This window comes from Pseudorca crassidens, chromosome 1 (assembly GCF_039906515.1).
Source record: "Pseudorca crassidens isolate mPseCra1 chromosome 1, mPseCra1.hap1, whole genome shotgun sequence".
Lineage (NCBI taxonomy): Eukaryota > Metazoa > Chordata > Mammalia > Artiodactyla > Delphinidae > Pseudorca > Pseudorca crassidens.
Window position 1 is genome coordinate 10235355 of NC_090296.1, and position 23448 is coordinate 10258802.

Genomic DNA, 23448 nt, shown 5'->3' on the forward strand with positions numbered 1-23448 from the left:
ATTTACATAAATGGGGCCGCTGCCCCCATCTCATTTTCTGGTTATCCCTGTTCCGGGGTGGGGCTGGGGGGGTGGGATTAGTTGTCTCCCCACATGTGGAGGGCCCTGGACCACTAGCAGGGGAAAAGCAGGCGAGGGGGTCGGTCCTTTAAAAAAGGTGCGGGGGCGGCGAAAGGAAATCCGAGCCCTGCGCACAACAATTACGACCATGGGGAAGGGCCTCGTTTAGGGGGCCGGGGGCCGTGGGTGCCAGAAGGGGCAACAATGCAGGCGGGCGAATTCCGAGAGCCAGCAGATTCTGCCGACTCAAGCGAGCGTCCGCAACCCCGACGCGCGGGCCCGGGATGGTGGCGAAGGTGCCGAGCGGCGGGCAGTGGAACGTCCGGGTACCGTCCCGGCTCTGGGCCGCAAACACCGCCTGGGCCTCCGCCGCTCGCCTTCCACTGTCTCCCGGCTCCTGAGTGGCTGGGGGGCCGGGATTAACCTTTCACCGCCGAGCTCTGTCCAATCACAGGCTCGCTCTCATGCCGGCGCGGGGCGAGTGGAGCGTGGGGGCGCGGAGGGGGCGGTGCGGACGCCGGTCGGATTCTCCAAGCCGCTGTGCGCAGTTGCCGCAGGCCGTGCGCGGGCTGCGGGCGAGCAGGGCGCTGCGCAGTCTCCGCAAGCGCCGGCGGGAGGGGTCGCGGCGGAGGCGCGGCGCAGCGCGGCGCAGGCTGCTTCAGGCCCAGGTGAATGGAGTAACCTGACAGCGGGGACGAGGCGACGGCGAGCGGGAGGAAATGGCGGCGGCGGTGGCGGCGCCGGGCGGCAGCGGGAGGCCTGGGCTGTGACGCGCGCGCCGGAGCGGGGTCCGATGGTTCTCGAAGGCCCGCGGCGCCCCGTGCTGCAGGTGAGGCGGGATTCCGCGGAGCCGCTTTGTGTCCGGGGAGGGGAGCGGCCCCGCCTGGCCCCGCGCCTGCCTGGGCTCCGAGGCCCGCGTGGGCGCCCGGCCTGGGGCCTACGGTGGCGAGACTCGCGCGGACAGATGGCGCGGCCTCGCCTGGTCCCGGGCGACGCGGCCTGTGGGCCGGACGTCCACGCCGCCGGGCTTTGCGCCTCCCCGACCCCAGCGTCCATCCTGATTCGGTGCTTCCCAGGGACTTTGTGCGGTCGCCCTGGCACCGGACGGGGACGGGGACGCGGGCGCCTCCGCTCCCGGAGTGGAGCGGGTCCTCGCAGGTCGCTCCCGGCCCGCGGAGAGTGGGGGTTTGACAGGTCCGGTTACGCACACGACGGTGGTACGGAGTCAACCGCCGCGTCTCGGGAGCATCCTCGGGAGCCTGCTTGGTGGCGGAGGCCGCGTTGGGCCTCCTGGGTGGACACCTTCGAGGGGGCGGGAGGAAAGGAAGCCGGGCCGTCCGCGCTGGCAGGAAAGCGCGAGACTTCGGGGCGCGCCCGGCGAGGATTGTTCGTGTTTATTGGCAGGTGACCAGATCTGGGTCCCCAGGGACGGGTGGCCGAGGCCATCTTTAAGCCCCTCCTCTCCGGTGTTTTTGTGCCAGCACGCCTGGACTCTGCAAAGGGGCTTTCTTGAGGGTTTTCAGTCTTTGGGGAAATCAGTATATGTTTTAAGTTGGCACGGCAGATTTTTTGTAGATTTTCCGGAAAAGCTGAGCTGCCCGATAGCTTTGCCCGCAGTACAGAACTAACAGACCACTTAATGTATCTTTAATGGCCTGAAGATTTGCAAAGACAGAGATGAGTGGGGCTCCTTGCTGTACAGTGTTTAGTCAGTGCTTTTGTGAAGAAAGTCATGCTTATGGGGACACGTTACTTAACCCAGATGATAAGTCTATTGTTGTGACTATCACGGTTTAAAAAATACTCATCTGATTAAAGAATATTACTTTGAAGTCTTTGCTTCTTGACGTGCTTTGGTCTTTAACTTTTCTGAATCTTCACAATTCTGATTTTCAGTTGTCTTCGTGTTGCTTCTTTTTCAAATGCAGCACACTCAGTGAATGGAAAAGGGTACAAATTAGGAGTCACTCGGAAAATACTTTTAAAAAATGTGCTTCAATAAAAGGTTAACTCCATTGCAAATATAGTGTCCTAAACATTAAATTTTTGAAATAAAAATATCCATCTTAACCCAGAGCTCCAATAATTTATTAGAGGGTGGATGATGGTACAAGATGCTGAATGAGGCTGCTAGTGAATAGTAATTTTAGTATTAATATCTTTGGGAACTAGGTTGCCGTAATCAGCTTATTTTGCAGTGTTGTCTTTAAAGCTAGCTAGTAGCTATCTGTGGCATATGTATATTATATGTAATATATGCTGTGTATACTTACATATATAATTATTTCAAAATTTTATTTTAGGACATAGTTTATAAAACTTTAAAGATTAGAAACACTACAAAGATTGCTTTTAATATGATCTTTATGAACATTTAAATGGCAGTGTTGGATAATGGACTTACTCAAGGCATCAAAATGCTGATTTAAGAAAAGATGAGCACATTTAATTTGGGGAGAAAAGACCTTCTTTTCCTGTAGTTATTTCAATAAGGGCTTGTTTTACTTTTTATGCTGTCATCTCATGATTAAAGGTTAAGTTCTGTCTACTGTATTATATCTGTGGCACTGTGTATGTGTTGTAAAGTGAGGTGGTTTTGCCATTGCTGAATTTTATTGTCTTGATTTAGAAGACATTGTATTTTGATGTGGCTCATGATTCTTATTTGATAGTGATTTTGTGGTAGTATATAGTGGGTAGTACTTTCAGTGTAGTGCTGTCTTCAAAGGAGGATGACTTTTATGGCATTGAGAGATTTATTCCCTGCCACTGTCTGATGTGTGAGATGCTTGTTTCGTTTGAGAAAATAGGTATTTCATCAACATTCTCTCCCTTGTGACCCTAACATCCTGTGGTCATTACTTGTGGCAGAGGAGAGAAGGGAAAACATTTATTCATAAGAAGTTCCTCCTTAACTGTGTGCCAAGATGTTTCAGATGCTTTTATGTGTGTTCTTATTTAATCCTCACCGTGACCCTGAGACAGACTTGGTATTGTCTTATTTTACATGCAAGGAAGCTAAGACTCAGAGAGTTATGAATCTAGAAGTGGCAGAGCCAGGATTGAATCATGGTTTGATTTAAAAATCTTTGCATGTGGGCTGTCTTCCTTACGTTGCATTGCTGTTCCAAGTGGATTTTAGGGAAAAAACCTGTGTAACTTGCAGGTAAGTTTTAGTTAATACTTGTTTAATGAATGGAACTCTGTCTTAAATGTTCAGGTGACCTTTGGTTATCTGAATAATTAAGATTTTTAACTTTTTTTGTGATAAAATATAACAAAATGTACCACTTTAACCATTTTTAAGTGTACAGTTTTGTGGCATTAATTACGTTCACATTGTTTGCCTGCCATCACCACCATCCATCTCCAGAACTTTTTCATCTTTCTCAACTGAAACTCTGTAGCCATTAATCACTAACTCCCCATTCCACCCTCCTCCCAGGCCCAGGCAACCACCATTCTGTTTTCTGTCTCTATGAATCTGCTGCTCTTGGAACCTAATTGAAGCAGAATTGTACAACATTTGTCCTTTTGTGACTGGCTTGTTTCACTTAGCATTGCATCTTCCAGATCCATTCACGTTGTAGCATGTGTCAGAATGTCCTTCCTTTTTAAGGCTGAATACTATTTCATTCTGTATGTATGCACCACAATTTGCTTATCCATTAATCCCTTGATGGACACTTGGGTTGCTTGTGCTTTTTTGGCCTTGTGAGTGATGTTGTTATGAACATAGGTATACAAATACTTGCTCGAGCCCCAGCTTCTGCTGCTTTTGTGTATACCCGGAAGCGGTCGGATTGTTTCTAGATCATCAGAACACTAGTCTCAGAACTTACTGCAGTATGAGTTTTCTCAGGGTTTTTCCAGGTGGTTATACTTCCCTACAAATAGGAACTTTTTATTAATAGAAGACTTTAATCTTCCCGAGGCCCAGGATTTACTTGTTTTTATGATCTCGGTTCCCACCAGTGTTTGGCAAGTAACTGAATTCATTCAGTTGATCCATCATGGAGCTATGTTCTGCTCTGTTGATGTCAGAGGAAGGTACTGGTCAGGTCCCTTTTTAACTTGTGTAAATAGTTAAGTTGGAGCCAAGTGATTTATCCTTGTGCTCTGCATTTTGGACATTCAAGAGTTCAGCTCATTCTCAAAGCCCGATGGATGTATGTGTTTTATTATTTGTCTGCTTTGAGAAAGGATTTGAGATGGTCTTACGATAGATGTTTGAGAGGACAGTGAAAATAGTGGTGAAGGTTGAGGGGTAGAGTGTGGAGGGAATTAGATGAGAAGCTCAGCGCAAGGATAATTAGCGTCTGCATGTCACTAAAGTTTTTTTTTTTTTAATATTTTATTAGTCAAAGCAAAAGAGGAAACAGGACTAATTATAGTTGGTATTGATTGGTGAAAGGAAGTATAGCAGTTAATCAGGAGAAGCAGACTTTTCTCTTGTATGATGAATAAGCATTTGAATTCTTATGTAAAATGACATTAACAATATATGGAGAAAACGTTTTACATTTTATAAATGATGGAGAAATAGTTTTCACATGCCCTTTTAGAGAAACTGGATAAAGGCCTCAGACATAATGGAAAAGTGTTAGTAATGTAGGTATACACGTTCTGGTGATTTGATTCATGAGTTTAGTTAATTTCTCTTTCAGACGATGTCCATCATATATCAGTTGTCTCATTCAGGCTTTTGACAGACGCTGAGTAATAGTCCATTCACAATGTACTCTTTTCTGGATAGTACAGGCAGTCAGGATTTTCCAGATTCTCTCTGCCTGTCTTTAGGAATTGTGTGTTGGTCTAAAAAGCAGGATTGCTTGTATAGTGGTATAGCCTTATTTTTGAGGTCCAGCTGATGAAATTGAAATTTTCAGTCATGTAAGAAGGCCTTTGTTAAAATAAATTTTGAGTACAAAATGGCTTTCCTATTTTCCTAGAATTGTCAGTGAATTGTTGGTTCTCCTTTAATATGCAAATTTGCTATACATTTTAAGTAGGTGGCTAAGAAGATGCCACAAGAAAACATTGTCTGAGGCTGTCAGTAAGACTTACTAGAAATAAGACACGAAAGACTTGAATTTTGGCCTTGCTGTTCTGATGTTTGAAGCTCATCGTGACACTAAATGTGCCGTGTTAAGGTTTATGGAATGGTAAGGATAGTAAGGGTAGAATAGAGCAGTGCTGGCGTAAAGACAGTGCTCATCTTTGTTGAGTGAATAAATTACTTTTATATTCGTTTTTAAAGGACTTAGAAGCTAACAGTTTTATGGAAAATAATATTGCTTGTATAGTAAGGCTTTTAAAAAGATCATTACTGTTCTGATTTTGGACAGATCATGCTGCCTCATTCTTCATTAGTGAGGACTTACTATGTACACAGAGACATTGTGGATGGAGAGAAGAATTTCATAGAAGAAAGTTGCTGTGAAATTGGGAGTTTTCCTGGTATTGTAGGCTTTCTCATGCCGAAGCTGGCTAACCCTCGGTTCTTTCTCAGGTGACGGCTCAATGTGTGCAATAAAGTAAGAATTTAGAAAACACATTTGGAAATTCTTTTTTGATTAGAATATGTCAGCACGCCAGTTCAGAATTTTAAAAATAATGTGCTTAAAGAACTCAGATAATGAGAGAAGGATCTCAATTTAAGAACTGATCTTTGACATGATGTAGAAAGGTTCTTTGATTAAGGAGTTAAATCAGTAACTCTGTTTGAAGGGAAAGAGAAAGGCAGTAGACTTTGAGATATTTTTTTTGAGAGGGCGAATTTAACATGCTGAGCCCAGAGCTTCGCGTGGCCTCTCCTCTCGCCCATCCTGCTACACTGCCATCACTCATGGGTAGCTCTGATTAGTGGTATTTTAAGCTTTTTCCATTTTGCAGAATTAAATATTAGTATTTTATCGAAGCATTATAAGGACGTTTAAGAGCAAGTTTTTGGTGTCAGAGAGACCAGGGTTCAAATTCTGATTCCTCCAGTTTAGCTGAGGAGCACAGGGTGTCTGGCAGCCTTTCTGAGTCAGCTCCCTCATCTGAAATCCGCTCATAATAATAGTACCTACTTCTTGAGGTTGTGAGGAAAAAGTGAGTTTCTTAAACTCTTAACCCAGTTCTGTCACATAACCACCATTTCATAAAATTTAGCTGATGTTATTTTGCTTCAGATACGTACATTAGAGGAAATTTTGCTCAAGAATATATTCTTAATGTGATTTGATGATATTGTGATTTCCCCCAGAATTATGAATATTGAGATGTTATGCTTAGCTTTATAATGGAAGATGAAAAAGAAAAGAGGGCTTGAGTGCAATATTTCACAGACAGGTATTCTATATGAGGATTGTCTGTATTGGGTCAAATGGTTCAGCTACCTTAGCTGGGTCTCTATAATAGTGACCAAACATAATAGTGCCTTAAGTATTGCTCAATTTCCCTATATAACTATCATTCTTCTATTATGTATGAATAAATGCATCATCCTTGAATCTGTATTTTGAAGCAGCATAAACTTTATATATATATATCATATGTACTTGATATAGTCCAGTGATTCTTATTCTTTGGAGACTCCTGATTTGACAAAAGATACGAATCTTATCCCCAGAAAAATGTGCATGTGCATATTCAGAATTTTATATACAGTTATAGGAGGTGCAGGGACGCCTGCTGAACCCCATCTGTACACGCTGATGTAGCTATATGAACACAAATAAAGACAAGTAATAGGTTAACCAAGGATAAAAAAATTTCAGATGATTGAGGCAGACATGATTGGTGGAATGAATGAACAATGTAAAATAACGCGTGGTTAGGAAACCTGTGTTCTAGTTTGGCTTTGCTTCTAAATAACTACATATGTTAAGGGCAGGTCGCCCTGGCCTTTCTAGACTTAGTTTTGGTTTTCTCACTTTTAAAATGAGAACATTTGTAAGACTCCAGGCTGTCTTATAGTCGGTAATCTTTGAAGCATCTGTATAATTCAGGGACTTCTCCATTTCAAGCTGAATCTAAACTACGTATGAGACTTGGAAAAGAGAGGCTGCATTTACTGAGCATTGAGGTTTGTATGTAGTGACTGTAAGAAAGTAGGTGATGGAATTGTGAGCTGTTCGGAGCAGGAAAGGTAAGGTGAAAACCATGGGAAGTAAGGCTTGGAAAGTAGGTCAAGTTGGATTGTGCCTTGAAAGGACGGCCAAATCTTTCAGAGACAGTTGAGTCTTTTCATCTTTTATCTCTGCATCTAGTACAGCTTAGTGAATGATTGTGAATGAATGAGAGTCTGATGGGAACTGTTTAAACTCTTGATCTGATCAATATGATGAAGAGCAAGTAACCCACTGAGAGGCCTCTGGTACTATTAAAGAGGAAGAAAGTATTTGATAGGCACCTTCGTATTTTAATTGTAAAAGCTTATTATATTTTTGTACGGGACTTCCCTGGGGTTTCAGTGGTTAGGATTATGCGTTCCAGTGCAGGGGGTGCGGGTTCCATCCCTGGTCGGGGAGCTAAGATCCCACATGCCTCGTGTCCAAAAGGCCAGAACATAAAACAGAAGCAATATTGTAACAAATTCAATAAAGACTTTAAAAGTGGTCCACATTAAAAAAAAAAATCTTAAAAAAATGCTTATTATATTTTGTACATAACACTACCGGGATTACCTACCTTTTCCAAGGGTCTTGTATATTGTATAGCTAAACATTAAAAAGAAAAAACCCCTAATTTTAAAATCTTTATATGTACCTGTTACATATAATAAACTCAAGTAATTTATCTTAGACCAAACATAATTTTGGTGTTCAGAGGAAAATGCATAATTTGTTGATTAAAAACATACGAACAAATAATAGAACAACCTAAATTAGGCATTTAAATGTAGTGTGTAAATTCTACTGGAGTTAAGGCAAGCTATAATTTCCAAATGCTATTAGTGCTTAAAAAGAGTAATTCTTTATTGCTTACATAACACATGGACTTCAGTTTCCAAACCTTCTTCAATAAAATATGTGAAATGAAGCATTGTCAAAGGGTGCTTTCTTTTGGGGATAATTTGTAAAAAAAAGTTTTTGTTGACATATGACAGAATTCTGAAGGAGAATATTTATTGTTATTATTTAAAATCAATCTTTGTACATCTCTAGCTTTTCTGTTGCTGAACATTAGGAGAATTCAGGGAAGTTTTTTTTTTTTAGATTTATTTATTTATTTTTGGCTGTGTTGGGTCTTCGTTTCTGCGCACAGGCTTTCTCTAGTTGTGGAGAGCAGGGGCTACTCTTTGTTGTGGTGCACAGGCTTCTCATTGTGGTGGCTTCTCTTGTTGTGGAGCACGGGCTCTAGGCATGTGGGCTTCAGTATTTGTGGCACGTGGGCTCAGTAGTTGTGGCTTGCGGGTTCTAGAGCGTAGGCTCACTAGTTGTGGTGCATGGGCTTAGTTGCTCTGCGGCATGTGGGATCTTCCTGGACCAGGGTTCAAACCCGTGTCCCCTGCATTGGCAGGCGGATTCTTAACCACTGCGCCACCAGGGAAGTCCCCGGGAAGTTTTTTTACGTATGAATTGGGTCCATATTTTGGCCAGGAGTAGGGAAAAAAATAATTTTCCTAAGGCCTCTTTAGCATGCACACGCTTATACATGTGCACGTGCATGCATGTACCCACACATACATGTACACATGCAAAACATAACTTATACCTACATATATACATGTATGAAATCTGTGTCTTGCCTCAGCAGCAAATGCTCTGGCAAAATGCTTACCTGTGTTGTCTATATTGAGTGAAGAAAAAGTTACATGGTACATTGTAGTTTCTATAATATTAATTAATCTAGTTTATTTCACTATGTCTGAACCCCCTTTATAATGATCTGTCTTAAGGTAGCACTTAATTCATTTCACTAGAGAAAGAAGTCATTATGTAGTTTCTGTGTCAAGCAGTAAATCATGTTTAGTCTTCAGTTAAATGTAATAAAGGTATTGAAAAAAATGGTGAGATACATAGTCTGTTATTGTGTATTTATTGAGCACCTAAACTAGAAAGGCCAAGAGAAATATCCATAGTCAGGGCTGATTTCAGTTGCTAAGGCTTTATAATTAAAGCAATATTTACTTATATGTGTTTATGCAGATTCAGTTAAAAGTAAAATATTCAGTGGGCATCTGTTAATCTTAAAATGGATACATTCTTTTTCAATCCCCTGAGGAGATCAAGGGGAACATATCCAGATACATATTTTGACCGGCAGATCAGTGTAAATGGGCACTTCCTTTGAGACCATAGTGTTTTGTATATTGTGAAAATAAAAATAGGAATCAGACAAAATTTTAAGCAGAATTCTACCTCTCCCATTCATTAGCCACATGGCCTTGGGCAGGTTATTTCAAATCCCTTTAAAATGGAGATGATAACTTGTCTTAGTGTTGCTTTGTGGATTAAACCAGATAATAGAATATAAGTGCTCAATAAAGGTAAATTTTCTCCCTTTCCTTCTTTACTCTGGGAGCTTTTGATATTTCATACTTGCCATGGTATATGAAGAATTTTTACACATTGTATTAAGGATTGTTTACTTCTCTTTTATTTTATTTTTTATTTTTAATTTTATTTATTATTATTTTTTGTGGTACACAGGCCTCTCACCGCTGTGGCCTCTCCCGTTGCGGAGCACAGGCTCCAGATGCGCAGGCCCAGCGGCCATGGCTCACGGGCCCAGCTGCTCCGCGGCATGTGGGATCTTCCCGACCGGGGCATAAACCAGTGTCCCCTGCATCGGCAGGCGGACTCTCAACCACTGTGCCACCAGGGAAGCCCCATAAGCAGTTTTTAATTAAATTTCTTTAAAAGCTATAGGCTTCTCCACATTTTCTCTTTCTTAGATGGTAATTTTGGTAAATTGTATTTTTCAAGAAATTTGTCCATATCATCCAAAGTGTTCTCCAGAGTAAGATATAATTGATATTAAAACATAACCAGGGCTTCCCTGGTGGCGCAGTGGTTGAGAGTCCGCCTGCCGATGCAGGGGACACGGGTTCGTGCCCCAGTCCGGGAAGATCCCACATGCCGCGGAGCGGCTGGGCCCGTGAGCCATGGTCGCTGGGCCTGTGCGTCCGGAGCCTGTGCCTCGCAACGGGAGAGGCCAAAGCAGTGAGAGGCCCGCGTACGGCAAAAAAAACAAAAACAAAAAACAACATAACCAGATAAAACTTTGCTCTGTGTGGAAAAAATTACAACTTTTTAAGAGAGTCATTTAATGATTTAATATAAATAAATACTCTTTGTTGTGGTGTATGGAAGAATAGAAGTGTTTAATGTCACTGAAATTAGGTTTTTTATGTCCTTAGAATTTAGGCACAAGTATGATTTATATGGACAAATTTAGTTCCCTGAAAACTAATAGAGTTAGTTTCATGAAAATGATATTCAAAAGCTGTCAGTATGTGACATCTTTAATTAGATTGGAAGCTAAATTTTTAATCTTTGGCCAAAGTTCACTCTGGATAAATTTGACTAATGAATTATAATTTAACATATTCTTTGTTGTTCTTGGAAGGATTGTTTCTAAGTGATAGTAAATAAAAATAAGTAGTTAAGGTATGAAACAGTAGTATTTTAAAAACCTTCCGGGAGGTGGGGGGCAGTCAGTATTCAAATGGCCTCTACCTAAGAGTTGCCTATTAGTGGTGAGAATTGTCAGCCTTTCTTCATGTATTCAGATAGATCCTGCTTGTGCCTGGTACTCGGATTGGTTCTGGACATATGGATTATATATATTACATTACTGTCTTTTAACTGTTATTGTTAACTTTGTGAAAATGTGACACTGGAGCTGAGACTTGAAGATTGAGGAGCAGATGGCCAGGGGATGGTGTGTGCAAAGGCTCTGAGGTAGGAAAGAGCTTGGTGGAGGGCCTAAGGCCCTGTGACTAGTGGGAGACGGGGGAGTTACCCAGCCCCAGTCAGGGAGAGGGAGAGGCAGGGTCACACATAGTAAGGATTTTAGATTTTATCCTAAGTGCACAGGGAAGTCATTGAAGGTTTTGAGCTGTCTTGCTGTCCTGGTTTGATTCATCACGTTTCTCGTACCCAGAGTCACCTGGAGCTTTACGCTCCATGAGTACTATACTTTTGATTTTAATCCCTTTGTTTTTTTTCTGGAACTGATGCTTGTTGGTAGTCCTTGGCGAGAGGTTGAGTTTGGCAAATGACAGCTACTTCTTCTGCTCTTAGTGTTGGATACTGTGTCTCAGTCACATTGTCTATTTGCCATTCAGACAGTTTACTTACTGAGTAGGTCCCTTAGAGGTGCCAGACTTTATCTTTGCAATCATGTGTAAGCAGATACATATGGGGTATCCTCGTGGCTTTGCTCATGTTCAAACAATGTAGGATTAAAAGCACTAGGATACGGTATCCTTGCAGGATACGGTAGCCGCCAGTTTTGTCCTTTGGTCCAGTGTGGGCACTTGCCTGTTTTTTTAAAGAGGACTATAACAATTCTGAAAGGTGGGACCAGTTATAGTTTTGGTTCTTGCTCTTCTTCCCATTCTCAGTAGTCCCCAGATTTGTGAACCATGTAGCATACTCTTAATTGACTCTCAAGGAGAGGCTCTGAGAGTCTTTTTGAGCATGGTTCCCGCAGTCTCTCACCTCTTCTCTCCAATATGTGCAATTCCTTTTTCCAGAACAAACATCTTACCTATTTTTTTTTAGTGATTTGTGTAGTTGACTTACGCTAGAGTTAAATGTGTGTGTTGTGGATTATGTAGGGAGAAGGAGGAGCCAAGGGGCTGCCATCTGTGTAGGTGCCATTGTAGAAATGAGGTCGTTTGCCCGCAGTCTTAGAGCTAACGGGCTCATTCACCACTGTGACTTCGGAGCCTACTTCCTTTCCTCTCTTACCTGGATTCTTTCTATAATATATGTATATTGGGTTTAATTGTAACATAATTGAGTGAAATAAGAGCTGTTACCTTAGGAGACTGCATTTATTTTGATGCTGCTTTTCTTTCTTGAAGCATCTCTGGAATTCCTGTAAGAATGGTTGTGTGAGGGGGTGTGTTTTTAATTGTATTTAGCAGTAGCAGATCTTCATCTTTCTTTTTAGATTAATTGAATTTTTGGAATTTTTGGAGAAGTTCCTTTGATCTCCAAGTGGAAATGTACTGTAGGCAGTCAGGGATAGTGAATGGGAGCTAGAGATGGGGTGACCAACCATCTTGATTCTTCCGTGGTTGGACTGGGTGGGTGGGTGGATCCTGGGACAAGGGATTTCAGTGCACCAACAGGGACAGCTCCAGCCAAACCTGTATTCGTAGAGGCAATGATTGTAACCAGGAAAAGGAATGTCCCCTGTAAAGGAAAGAGTAAAGTTCAGGAGTCTGTTACTTTGTTGTATTCAGATGTTCTTGTCTGTGGGCCTTGATAGAGAGTCATTCTTAGGCTGAGATTAGGTAGGTGACAACCCTTGGTGTATGCTGAGACTAAAAAGGCCCACAGGGATTCTAATCCCTTTAGAGCTGTGTATAAGGCCCTTTATGGTCTCGCCCCTGCTTATCTTACCACTTTCATGGTCTTGCTGTTGTCCTGTGGGACACTGCGCTGCACCACACAGCTTGTAATTCCCTCAACTCGACTTGCCTGGTTTCTGTTTAAATGCTGCTTCACATGCTGTCTCCCCGTCCCCACGATGTCCTGTATTATCTTCTCCCTAACTAGTGCTAATACTACACATTCTTCAAAACTGAACTCAGGTTCTCACATTCTCCAGAATACGAGTTTGCATTAGGGATGTCTTGCTTGATAAATATGTGTTGAATGAATGAACAAATAATTTGAGGGGCAGGAGGTGCAATGAGAATTTTTTAAGTGGGGAAAACCACTTTAAATATCACTTTTTATACTACTCATCTGTGGAGGCTGTGATACACTCGTCGTGGAGTTACAGGGAAAGCAGAGAGCATGAGTGGTTGCACGTGGCTGTGGTGTAGGCTCTGCCTCTCACCTGGAACTTTGATGTGTTTGCTTCCTGACTCAACATTGACTAAGCGTCCATCCATAATCATACGTTTCTTAGGCTCATTTTGTCTCAGAACTGACCTCTCTTTAGTAGTGAAATGTTCACATTGTAGCATCTTAAAGCAGCTTGACATAGAGAGTTGTGGACCCTTTTCCCTCGTGGATGTTCTTATGTGTTGTAAAAGGTAGAATTGAGTAACATTCTAGCACTTGTTGAACAATATTTTTGAGTAAAGTACAGAAACTTGGAATCAAACATTAACCTTAAAACTCACCTTGGAAGCTAGTGATGTATTAAATATTTACCTTTCTGAAAACAAAATTGCAAAGTAAGGTCATTATAGGTGACTTGAAGGGCAGGGGCGGGTATCTGTGCCATTTTGATGTGTTGGAATGTTGTCTTTTTAAGAAGTATTCCAAGTAAGTGGGCCATTGGCTGGCAGCCTAGAGTGACTTTCTATATGGAGATTTTGGTGGATGGAATTTGTTAAAATGGTATTTGACCTGTATTCAACTTCAATTTTGGACAAATCCCATTTTAGGCATAATTACATGGAAATGTAAATATAATATGTTTATGCTACAGATTTTAGAGAAATGCAGAAATTTGTTTGGGTCATAGAGTAGTGCAGGAAAAGAAGGCTGGTGAATTTGTGGTTTAAATTGTAGAAACTGGGGTAAATTTTACCACATTCAGTGGCTTAAGAAGGGAGTTTTTTCCCCCAATACTTAAGACAGAGTCATATATCTTTATTGTCTTCATCCTCAGTTTAAGAGTGTGTTTAATTCTGAAAGTAATAAAGTGTTCAAATTGTAGGGGATTTTAAAATGCAGAAAAGTTTTAAGGAGAAAGAAATTACTTACGGTAGTAATCCCAGCCTCAATTTTGGGTGCAATTTTCTTTCCCTCCATTCCTCCCTTTCTTCTTTTCTTTAGTTTTTAACTTGAGGACACAATCAGATCTTCCTGCAAATAAAAGTTTTTTCATTGAATCCCATAACGTAAGCATTTTTGTTTATTATAAACTGTCATCATTTTAATAGCTCAGTTGAACTGTAGTTCATATAAAGTGAGCCATCCATGGTTTACCAAACCATTCCCTCACTCATTGTTAGACATTTAGAGTTTTTGGGGGAGGTGGGAGGGACATTTTTTGCTATTATAAATGGTAATGCTGAAGGGTGCATATCTGAATGTAGTTTGTGTTAATGTTGTAAGCTAGATTTATATGCAAGGATTTCTAATTAATAATGACAGATATGACAAAAGTGAAAATGGAAATATTTCTTTTGTGCTGTGTATTTAACTACCTAAGACTAAAAATTCCAGTGTTTAAATTTTTGAAATTATTATCCCTTTTCTCTTTGGTCTGTCACTCTTTGGTTTGACCTTAGTCATTTCATAATCTATATTCACCAAATAATAGTTGATAAATCCTTGAAATATTTATTTTATGTACAATGGGTATTTTGGATGTTTCCTATCTTTTTGTTTTCTCTTTTCTTGCATTTTATATTTTCAAAACTTGTCTGATGGTGATGATGATGATGACGACGGTTACTTGCCCAGCTGTGTACCATTTCATTGCCTAAGAAACAGTTCAGTCATGTTTGCAGTGATGCCTGGGGAGCCAAACAGAAGTAGCACGTAGTATTTTTTGGTTTTTGCTTTTAAAGAGGACTAGTGGACACAAAGGTGTTTAATTTTATTTTACATTATATACCATGTTTTGTGATTTAAATTTGTTTGATTTTCATCGTACTGGAAATTCATAATGACTAGGTAGTGTGGTTTTTCAGGTTCATCTGATTAAAAATACTGTATAAAATCTTGTATAGTACTTTAACTTTGTATGAGAATAATTTTTTTATATTGAATCTTAGGATTGATACAACATTTTAGGTTCTTTAAGGAGTTCCTTAAAGTCTTAAGAATTGTATGACAACAGTGGTTGTAGATAGAGATGGTATTGTGGTTTCTTTAAAACTATCTTTTTTTGAACATTTTCTGTGCAAGGACTTTTGCTCTACCAAGGTTATTATGTGTTTAATTACTTAATCGTCATAATAGGTGCTCTATTTTATAGGCAAGGAAACAACCTTAGAGAGAGGTAGTAGAGTCTGATAAACCTTGGTCTTCCTGACACTGGACTCTGCTAGCATTCAGATTATTTTAAATGAAAGATACTTAAAAAGAAAGAAAGAGAAAAGACTGCTTTCTACATCCCCAGTGGCCTTACCCAGTGTCCCTCCCACATCAGAGGGCCTCGGTGAGGAGGGAATGACTATATTCCAAAATATTAAGAAGTGAGAGCATTGGCTTGACTTAGGAATTAACTTAAAACAGCCTCCTCTCTTTCTCCTCTAACTTCAGTTTAGAAAAGGGAGGTTGTTGGGAGTTATTTGTAAATACCTTGGATCCTTCTTGTGTGCAGATTCCTTTTTAGGAACAAGAGGAGGTGTTTGCGCACTTAAGTTCTATTTTCATTTTTAAAACTGCTCTCTCCAGTGCAGTTGAGCAGTATATTTTAGGATTTTTCTACTGTTTTAAGTTTCAAGAAGTGGATTTTGTTATTTGGCGTGAATACTTTTTGAGAATTGGACTATTTTTTTTTCTTTAAAGCTAATGTTGGGGAAATATAATTAAAAACAAAATCTCCTCCCAACCCAGAAAATCTCTCCAAAAATGTAGAAGGGAAGGAAGAAATTTTATTGAGTAAGCATTAAACTAGAATGTGATGTGTATCTCAGGCTATCCACTAAAGAGATTGCAAAGACAGAAACCTTATTCTTTTGTATAGCCAAGTGGTTACACCACGTTACACCCATGTTTTCAAGATAAAATTGCTACTTTTCTCGTATCTTTATGACTGGTGGTAGGTTTTGCAATTTGGAGTCAGTTGCCAAATTAGGCCATCCTAGGAAACTGGGAGATTGGGCATTATCTTTCTTGGTGATGACATATCTTAAGGAAACATTCCTGAGAAGTGAGACTGGCTAGAGGCTTATTTGGCTTTTATAAAGATTCAAGTACAGCACAAAAGAACTGAAAAAGAAGTTCTGAAAAAAAAAAGGAGGGGAAAGAGTCTCTTTCCTTTATTTTCAAGTGGGAGAATTGAACCGCTTATTTTTAATTTGCCCTTATGTCAGCAACCTGTATTATAAACCTGTTATTTTATATCCATAGCCAAGGATGCTCGTAGCATTTAGGCTTTGGCTGGAGTTAAAGTTAATGTCTTGGATCTCCATAGCATATTTGTTACTGTATTAGAGACTAAAAGCTCTTCAGACGTTTTTTAGTTTTATCTGTTAGCTTCCAGGAGTATTTTTGACAGTGTTTTAATGTCACAGTATTGATGTTGTGTGGGTGTGTTCTTTTGTTCACTATGGAACTTCATGGTAGTTGCGCATTTTGGGCTTCATGAGAGTAGGAATGAAATCTGGACAGTAATATTTGTAAAGTTAGTAGTATCAGAATCTGTGACACATAATAAAATGAATGAGTTGGAAGTTTTCTGTTACCAATTTTGAAAATATGTACCAGGAAGCTCTAGATGCCTTTAGACTTCAAACTAGGAGGGTTAGCTGTCTGTTGTTACAAGCCTTTGTCTGAAAGAGTACAGCCATATATGGGATCTAGATGCTAGATTAGGTTAAGTTTGTTGGTTTATACTAGAACTTGACTGAGCATCTGGTATGTGGCATGTCTTTTTCAGAGTTATCTTAAAGGGACCTATCAAACATGAGTCATGTATGTAATTTAAATCGTAGTCATCAATTAAAATGAGAAAACTTGACCTGTTGGCTCCGTAGTATGAACATAAGTTGTCATTGTACTTGGCATGTTAACTTTCTAATTTATCTCTATACAGAATTGTCTAGGGAAGTAAGTTGGATAACTCAACAATAATTTTGTAATAGTGGAGTTGCATTAAGTTTTAAAGGATTATCAGCTTATTATTTTGGCTACGGTGTTTCTAGAAAAGAGGTGAATATGAATTGGAAAGATGTCGAGTGTGACACATCAGGCCAAGTTGGTGTATTGCATTTGCATCATACTAGGTGGCAGTACAGAACGGAATTAAAAGTCAAAGCATGAGGTAGTTTTTGAAAACACGAACTTACTCATTAGGAGAGTAAGGGGTTATAAGTTCATGTAAAATAAAGCATGGTACTGACTTACCGTAGTCTTTTAGTATTTTTTTATTTTATTTTTTTTGCGGTACGCGGGCCTCTCACTGCTGTGGCCTCTCCCGTTGCGGAGCACAGGCTCCGGACGCGCAGGCTCCGGACGCGCAGGCTCAGTGGCCATGGCTCACGGGGCCCAGCCGCTCCGCGGCATGTGCCATCTTTCCGGACCGGGGCACGAACCCGTGTCCCCTGCATCGGCAGGCGGACTCTCAACCACTGCGCCACCAGGGGAGCCCTCTTTTAGTATTTTTAAAGCCAGATTTTACTGGGGGGAAATGTAATCTACTTCCAGGAATTCTCCTTATATCTAATTGGATTGTACTAACAACTCTTAAAAATTCCCAATTGTAATAGAACATAATAAATACTAATTTTTAAAGGGCAGCCCTTTCATACATACACTGTTTTCTTGATTCCCAATAGATAAATACAAAAATTGTTTTTATCAGAGATCTTATTCTGATAAGATAAATATCAGAAAAGTTTGTCAAGTAGGAAATTTCTTAAAGTTGTTTTTTAAAAATGAGTTGTATGTTCTAAAATATTCTCTCTGATTGCTTTTAGGTTACCTAGGGTATGAATTAATACAGACTTGGAAACTGAAAGAACTTAGAATCAGCATTTGGAGGTAAATATGTACATACTAAAGTAGTGTTAAGGCTTCCCCATTCTGCGTTGTTACCTTATTAGCAAAACCAATTTGTGTATGAAATGAGAAAGTTTAACCTCCATGCACGCACTGTAGACTAGACTAGACTAGACACAAATAAGTGAAAAGAAACCACTGCCAATTTGTTTTTCCTGAGCTTGTGGTAGTAGAAGCATTGCAGTTAAGGAGCATAAATGAAATCCGGTATCAAATCTAAAAAAAGCAGCATTTGTTGATTAAATCAAGCTTTTCACCTCAGTACTTTATGCTTCCTCATTTATTTTTTTTATTAATTTATTAATTTATTTTTGGCTGTGTTGGGTCTTCATTTCTGTGCGAGGGCTTTCTCTAGTTGTGGCAAGCGGGGGCCACTCTTCATCACAGTGCGCGGGCCTCTCACTGTCGCGGCCTCTCTTGTTGCGGAGCACAGGCTCCAGACGTGCAGGCTCAGTAGTTGTGGTTCACGGGCCTAGTTGCTCCGCGGCATGTGGGATCTTCCCAGACCAGGGCTCGAACCCATGTCCCCTGCATTAGCAGGCAGAGTCTCAACCACTGCGCCACCAGGGAAACCCTACGCTTCCTTATTTTTTGACTTATAATTTTGATTTTGATTTATAATCTCTTAGGATTATTTAGGACCACCCCTAAATTTAAATTTCTCCACAGTATTGACATTGTTGAACTGTGTTCTTAAATTTTTATTCATAAATGAATTTTATAAAAGAGTTTATCATTAGATTAAATTGTTCTTTGAGTTCGTATTTTTAATTTCCTTTGAGAAGTTGAAATTGCTGATAGATTTCATACTTGTAGTGAAAGCTTGCTGCCGGGTGATGTGGATTACTCAGCCAGGTACTCTTCTGGTGATCTTCTTTACTTCTTTTGTGTATATGAATTTAGGAAATGACACATCTCTGTCCTTTTATTTATTTATTTTTTCCATTTCCCTAATCACTGTCTTTAGAATTTATGTACTTTGTTTGATTTCCTTGCATTCATTTTTAAATCTTTCCTCTAACTTTTCTCAAGACAGCCCACGCCCCACCCCAGTCTCTGGGAATTAGGCATGCTATTGTTATAGCTCATTCTCTTGTTCTTTGTTTTAGAATACGACTTAGTATCCTAAAATAACCCAGATGTCTTTTGTTTAAATTTTAATCCAAAGTAATGGCCTTTTATTCAGCTTTTCATATCCATAAGGCTTTCTTGTAGATGCGTTTATATTTAGTTTAAGAACAGGAGTCTTAAACTTGGCTATTTTTGCATTTATTTTTAGAGCAGAAGCTTGGGTATGCTGTGATTTTCCAATAAACTGCTATCACAATGTCAAAATGCAGTTCAGACAACAGCAACACAGAGATCTCAAACATTAAGACGGTAAATCTGGGCTTTATCGTATGTGGAAAGAGGAAGAGAGTTTTTATTCATGTGTTTTACTAAGTTATTTCTAAATGAACCATATAAAAGCTATGAAACAACCTCACAGCTTTCATGAGTGTTAATTGTTTGACCAGAAATTTGAAATCTATGATTGGAAAATAGTCATGTGGATTACTCTGTTGGCTCTGCTGAAGCAGTTAACCATAGTCAGTTAATCTGTGAAACTATAGAACTTTCACTTACCAGCAGGGATTCAGAGCTTTTCATTAAGACCAAGTTAAGAAAAAAAAATCTATTTAAACATGCCAAAGAAAGTAAAAATTGGCAAAATTATAGGTTTTTCAGTTTTCACATTATTGGATTACTTGTTGAGTTTTTTAATGTTGGATTTGCTTTCTTCAGATAGATAGTGTATCGCTGGGGCCAGTCACTGTGTACTAAATGAATGAAAATTAATTTAAATATTGTGACCTTCTGGAAATATAACGGGGTGGGTTCAATTGCCGTCCTCCATTTCCCTGCAAATTCTCTGTCTTGTATCCACCCTTCAGGGTGAGTAGGAGTGGTGCGGGTATGGATTTCCAAACCAAATACTGTAGAAATAACTTTTGAACTATGATTCTGTTCTGTATGGTATTGTGTGGACATTCATGAATCTCTGATTCAGTTCATCAGATATTTATTTAAATGTACATATGGTACATTATACCAGGTAATAAGAGCTGCAAAGAATGAGACACACATCTAGTTCTCGTGGAGCATGTTTGCCAGTGTGCCAGTAAAAGGATAAGTCGTGTATGTATGTGTCTCTGTGAATGTATGCAATGTGATGTAAGTTATAAAAGGCAAATAGAAACTGTTTGAAGGTTTTCATGTCACGCACATGGACAATATTTGCATTTTACGAACCTGTATTTTTTGTTTGCCATGTCTGGGGTGTGATTTGGTTCAGTAGGTGGTAGGAATATGTGTGAGACATACAGCTCTTGTACTCAAGGAGATCCTAGTCTAATGGGTAATATTTATTTATTTACTTTTTAAAACTCTTTATTTGGAAGTAATTTCAAACGGACAGAAAATAAGATTAGGACAAAGAATATGTGCTTTACCTATTTTGCCCCATTTGCTTTATCAGTTGCACCCATTCTCTCTCTGTATATCTACGTGTAGTTTCTTCTTCTGAACCATTTGAGAATAAGTTGCATACGACATGACCCTTTTACTCCTAAATATTTCACTATATATTTGTCAAGAATAAGGATGCTCCCCTGCATAGTCATGGTGCGGTTATCAACTCAGTGAATGTAACACTGCTGTATCTACAGCCTTATCAATGGACTCTGTAATGGTCTTTATGGCATTGCTCTCAGGAAAGGATCCAGTCTGAGGTCAGTTACTGCGTTTAGTTGTCATGTCTCTAGAGTCTTCTTTAATCGGGAACATTTTCATAGTTTTTCTTTGTACTGATACTGATAATTTTGAAGAATATAGTTCCCCCTTAAGAAAATGGAACAACAGCAGCAAAAAAGGAACATGCTTCTATTTTTTAGACTATTCTAAAAATAGACTTTATTTTTAAACTACTTTATATAGTCTATAATAAATTTTTAACTAAATATTTATAAATAGAGTATTTTTAGACTATTTTTTAGACTGTTCTAAAAATAGAACATTCATTTACTTTTTAGACTGTTTTCTGGCACTGTCATTATTATTAATGTTGTCTACATGAAAAGAAATGATGACAGTGATAGGAAGGAGGGTTCCTGCTGTACATGGTTTCTGGAGGTGGAAGAAGTGTGTTTGGGGATTTACACTGCTGCCCTCTTTTCTCCTTTTAAAATTTCCATCCACCACCAGGATTTAGGCTTCTTTCCTGATCCCTTCCACCATGTCTTTGTTTGGTCTTGGATTAACATTTGGGTTGGGTGAAAAGTGAGGTGTCAGGCTTAACAATGATAAATCATCCTACCAGTAAGCAGCCTGGAGTAATGAAGGAGAAGTACAGTTGTCCTTCAGTACCCACGGGAATTGGTTCCAGGTCCCCTGCAGATGCCAAAATCCGTGGATGCTCATGTACTATGCCCCCTTGCATAGTGCAGTTGGCCCTCCGTATCTGTGGATTCATCCAACCAAGGATAGATTCGACCTGCGGGTGTGGAACCCGTGGATAAGGAGGACCGTAGAGATATCCCAAAAATGGTAGGCAGGTGGGAAGTGCCTGCAAATCTCTTGGGCCTTCAGCGTGGCCTGCTGGGTCTTCGGAGGTTAGGTATAGCCTTCCGCTTCAGGTTCTCTGCAGCGGCGTTAAGAAGCTTGAATGATCAACCTGAGGGTGTTTATCCTGTGGGCCTGTAGAGTTGGGAGAAGTGAATGCTGAGTGTAAAAGGGGTAAAAGGAAAGGCTGTTGGGACTTTGATTCAGTAGAGGGTGAGCACATTATTTCTCATGAAAGACATAGTTCTGCTTGACCCAGGCAAAATAATGACTTGATAGTTTTTCATAATGTACTCTGGAATGCTGTGCTTGCCATCTTCCTCTGAGAGGGATAATGAGAATGGTTGTGCTGTCTGGTCCACGGACACGCCTGCCTTGCTGAGGTCCTTGGCCCTGGAGCCATTTGCCCCTTTACCATTTACTTGAGATCCTACTTGTATTAGCTGGATGTTGAATTCTTGTCAACTGAATTGAGCTCTGAAATCAGAATTTGGTATTATACCTATGCATAAAAGAGACTCTACTCTTGAGACTTCTTGTTGGATTAGCTGCAACAATTTAAGTCACTGTGTTGTACAATGGTTATAAATTTAACATGTCAAGAGATTCAGAGTTTTTGTTGTCAAGGAACAAAGAGTGGGGATTCTTTCTTTCCAGTGTCATAGAGTAATAACAATGAACACTGCAAAGCAGTACAAGGGAGAAAATTCCCTTCTACAAGGCAGGTAAATTCTGATGATGATGGACTTTCACGTAGAGATTTGAAACCCTAACCCTCTCTCTGCAGGTTAGGAATTTTAAAAAGACTGAATTATTATTTTCTCATTTTACATAATAATTTTTATCTTTGGGGAAGAATATATGCAATATAGAAGAGTGCTTAGATACCATGAAATAACTTTTATTTCACAGAATGGTGTTGCCTTGTTTTAATTTATCTAGGATATGAATAATTTTAAAGATACATATGTAAATAGTTGAGCAGCTGTGCAGTTGTGATAGGTTATCAATTGAGAAGAATGACCTTCTGTGTTTATGGTCCTTTGATAAAATGACCAAACGTTGGCAGGCATTTGAATCCTTCCTGTGTGCAGGCACAGTGCGAAGTGCCTGCCATACAGTTTTCTCATTATTTTATCAATAGTAGCATCATAGAATTTACAAAGAATGTTTGAAATATATTTACGTATGTATTTACATGTTTTGTATATATACACGTTATTTTAAAGGGCATCGATACTGTACATATTTTCTCTTAAAGGTATATTATGGACACAGTTCTGTGTCAGTAAATACAGATTTGTCTTATCTTATGGATTTATAGTATTCTATTTTAAGACTAGACCATAATTTACTTAGCTAATTTTTGATTAATTCATTTTAAGGTTATTTCTTGTTCTTAAGTAATAATGCAGCAATAAATATTCATGTGTTTACCTCTTTGTGCAGCCGCCTAATTCTTTTAGACAGGTTTCTAGGTGTAGAATTGCTGGGTTGGCGAGTACAGAATGCTTGACTTTTAAAACGATCCTCTTAGATCACGAAAAAGCTAAAACAATTATGAAGAGTTTGAAAAGGCCCATAGGAATGATATTCTGATGTTCCTCTTGTTTCCGTGCTTTCTTTTGTTTTTAACCCTGCATGGTTGTGTAATGGTATTCTTTTTCCCTTTTGTAGTAAGCTGTGCTAGAACAAAAATGCAATGAAAGAAACACTGGATGAATGAAAAGCCCTGCTTTGCAACCCCTCAGCATGGCAGGCCTGCAGCTCATGACCCCTGCTTCCTCACCAATGGGTCCTTTCTTTGGACTGCCATGGCAACAAGAAGCAATTCATGATAACATTTATACGCCAAGAAAATATCAGGTACTAATGAGAACACTAATACTGGAGCATTTTCACTAAAATGGAATAAATTAGCATACAG

General features: G+C 39.8%; 1 protein-coding gene across 5 annotated transcripts in view; it reads left to right on the forward strand.

Annotated features, from left to right (window-relative positions):
* Positions 1 to 569: 569 nt before the first annotated feature.
* DICER1 (dicer 1, ribonuclease III) overlaps positions 570 to 23448 on the forward strand; it is a 66815-nt gene continuing 43936 nt past the window's right edge. The window contains exons 1-4 of one of the 5 annotated variants that reach the window (XR_010940917.1): positions 621 to 889; positions 17840 to 17903; positions 19201 to 19301; positions 23199 to 23387. Coding sequence is in view for 4 of the 5 variants with exons in the window: in XM_067726671.1 (XP_067582772.1) it covers positions 23244 to 23387 (144 nt within the window). In the remaining variant the exon portion in view is untranslated. Of the gene's footprint in view, positions 890 to 17839; positions 17904 to 19200; positions 19302 to 23198; positions 23388 to 23448 lie in introns of all 5 variants that reach the window. The other 4 variants (XM_067726671.1, XM_067726661.1, XM_067726651.1 and 1 more) reach the window with 4 other exon arrangements.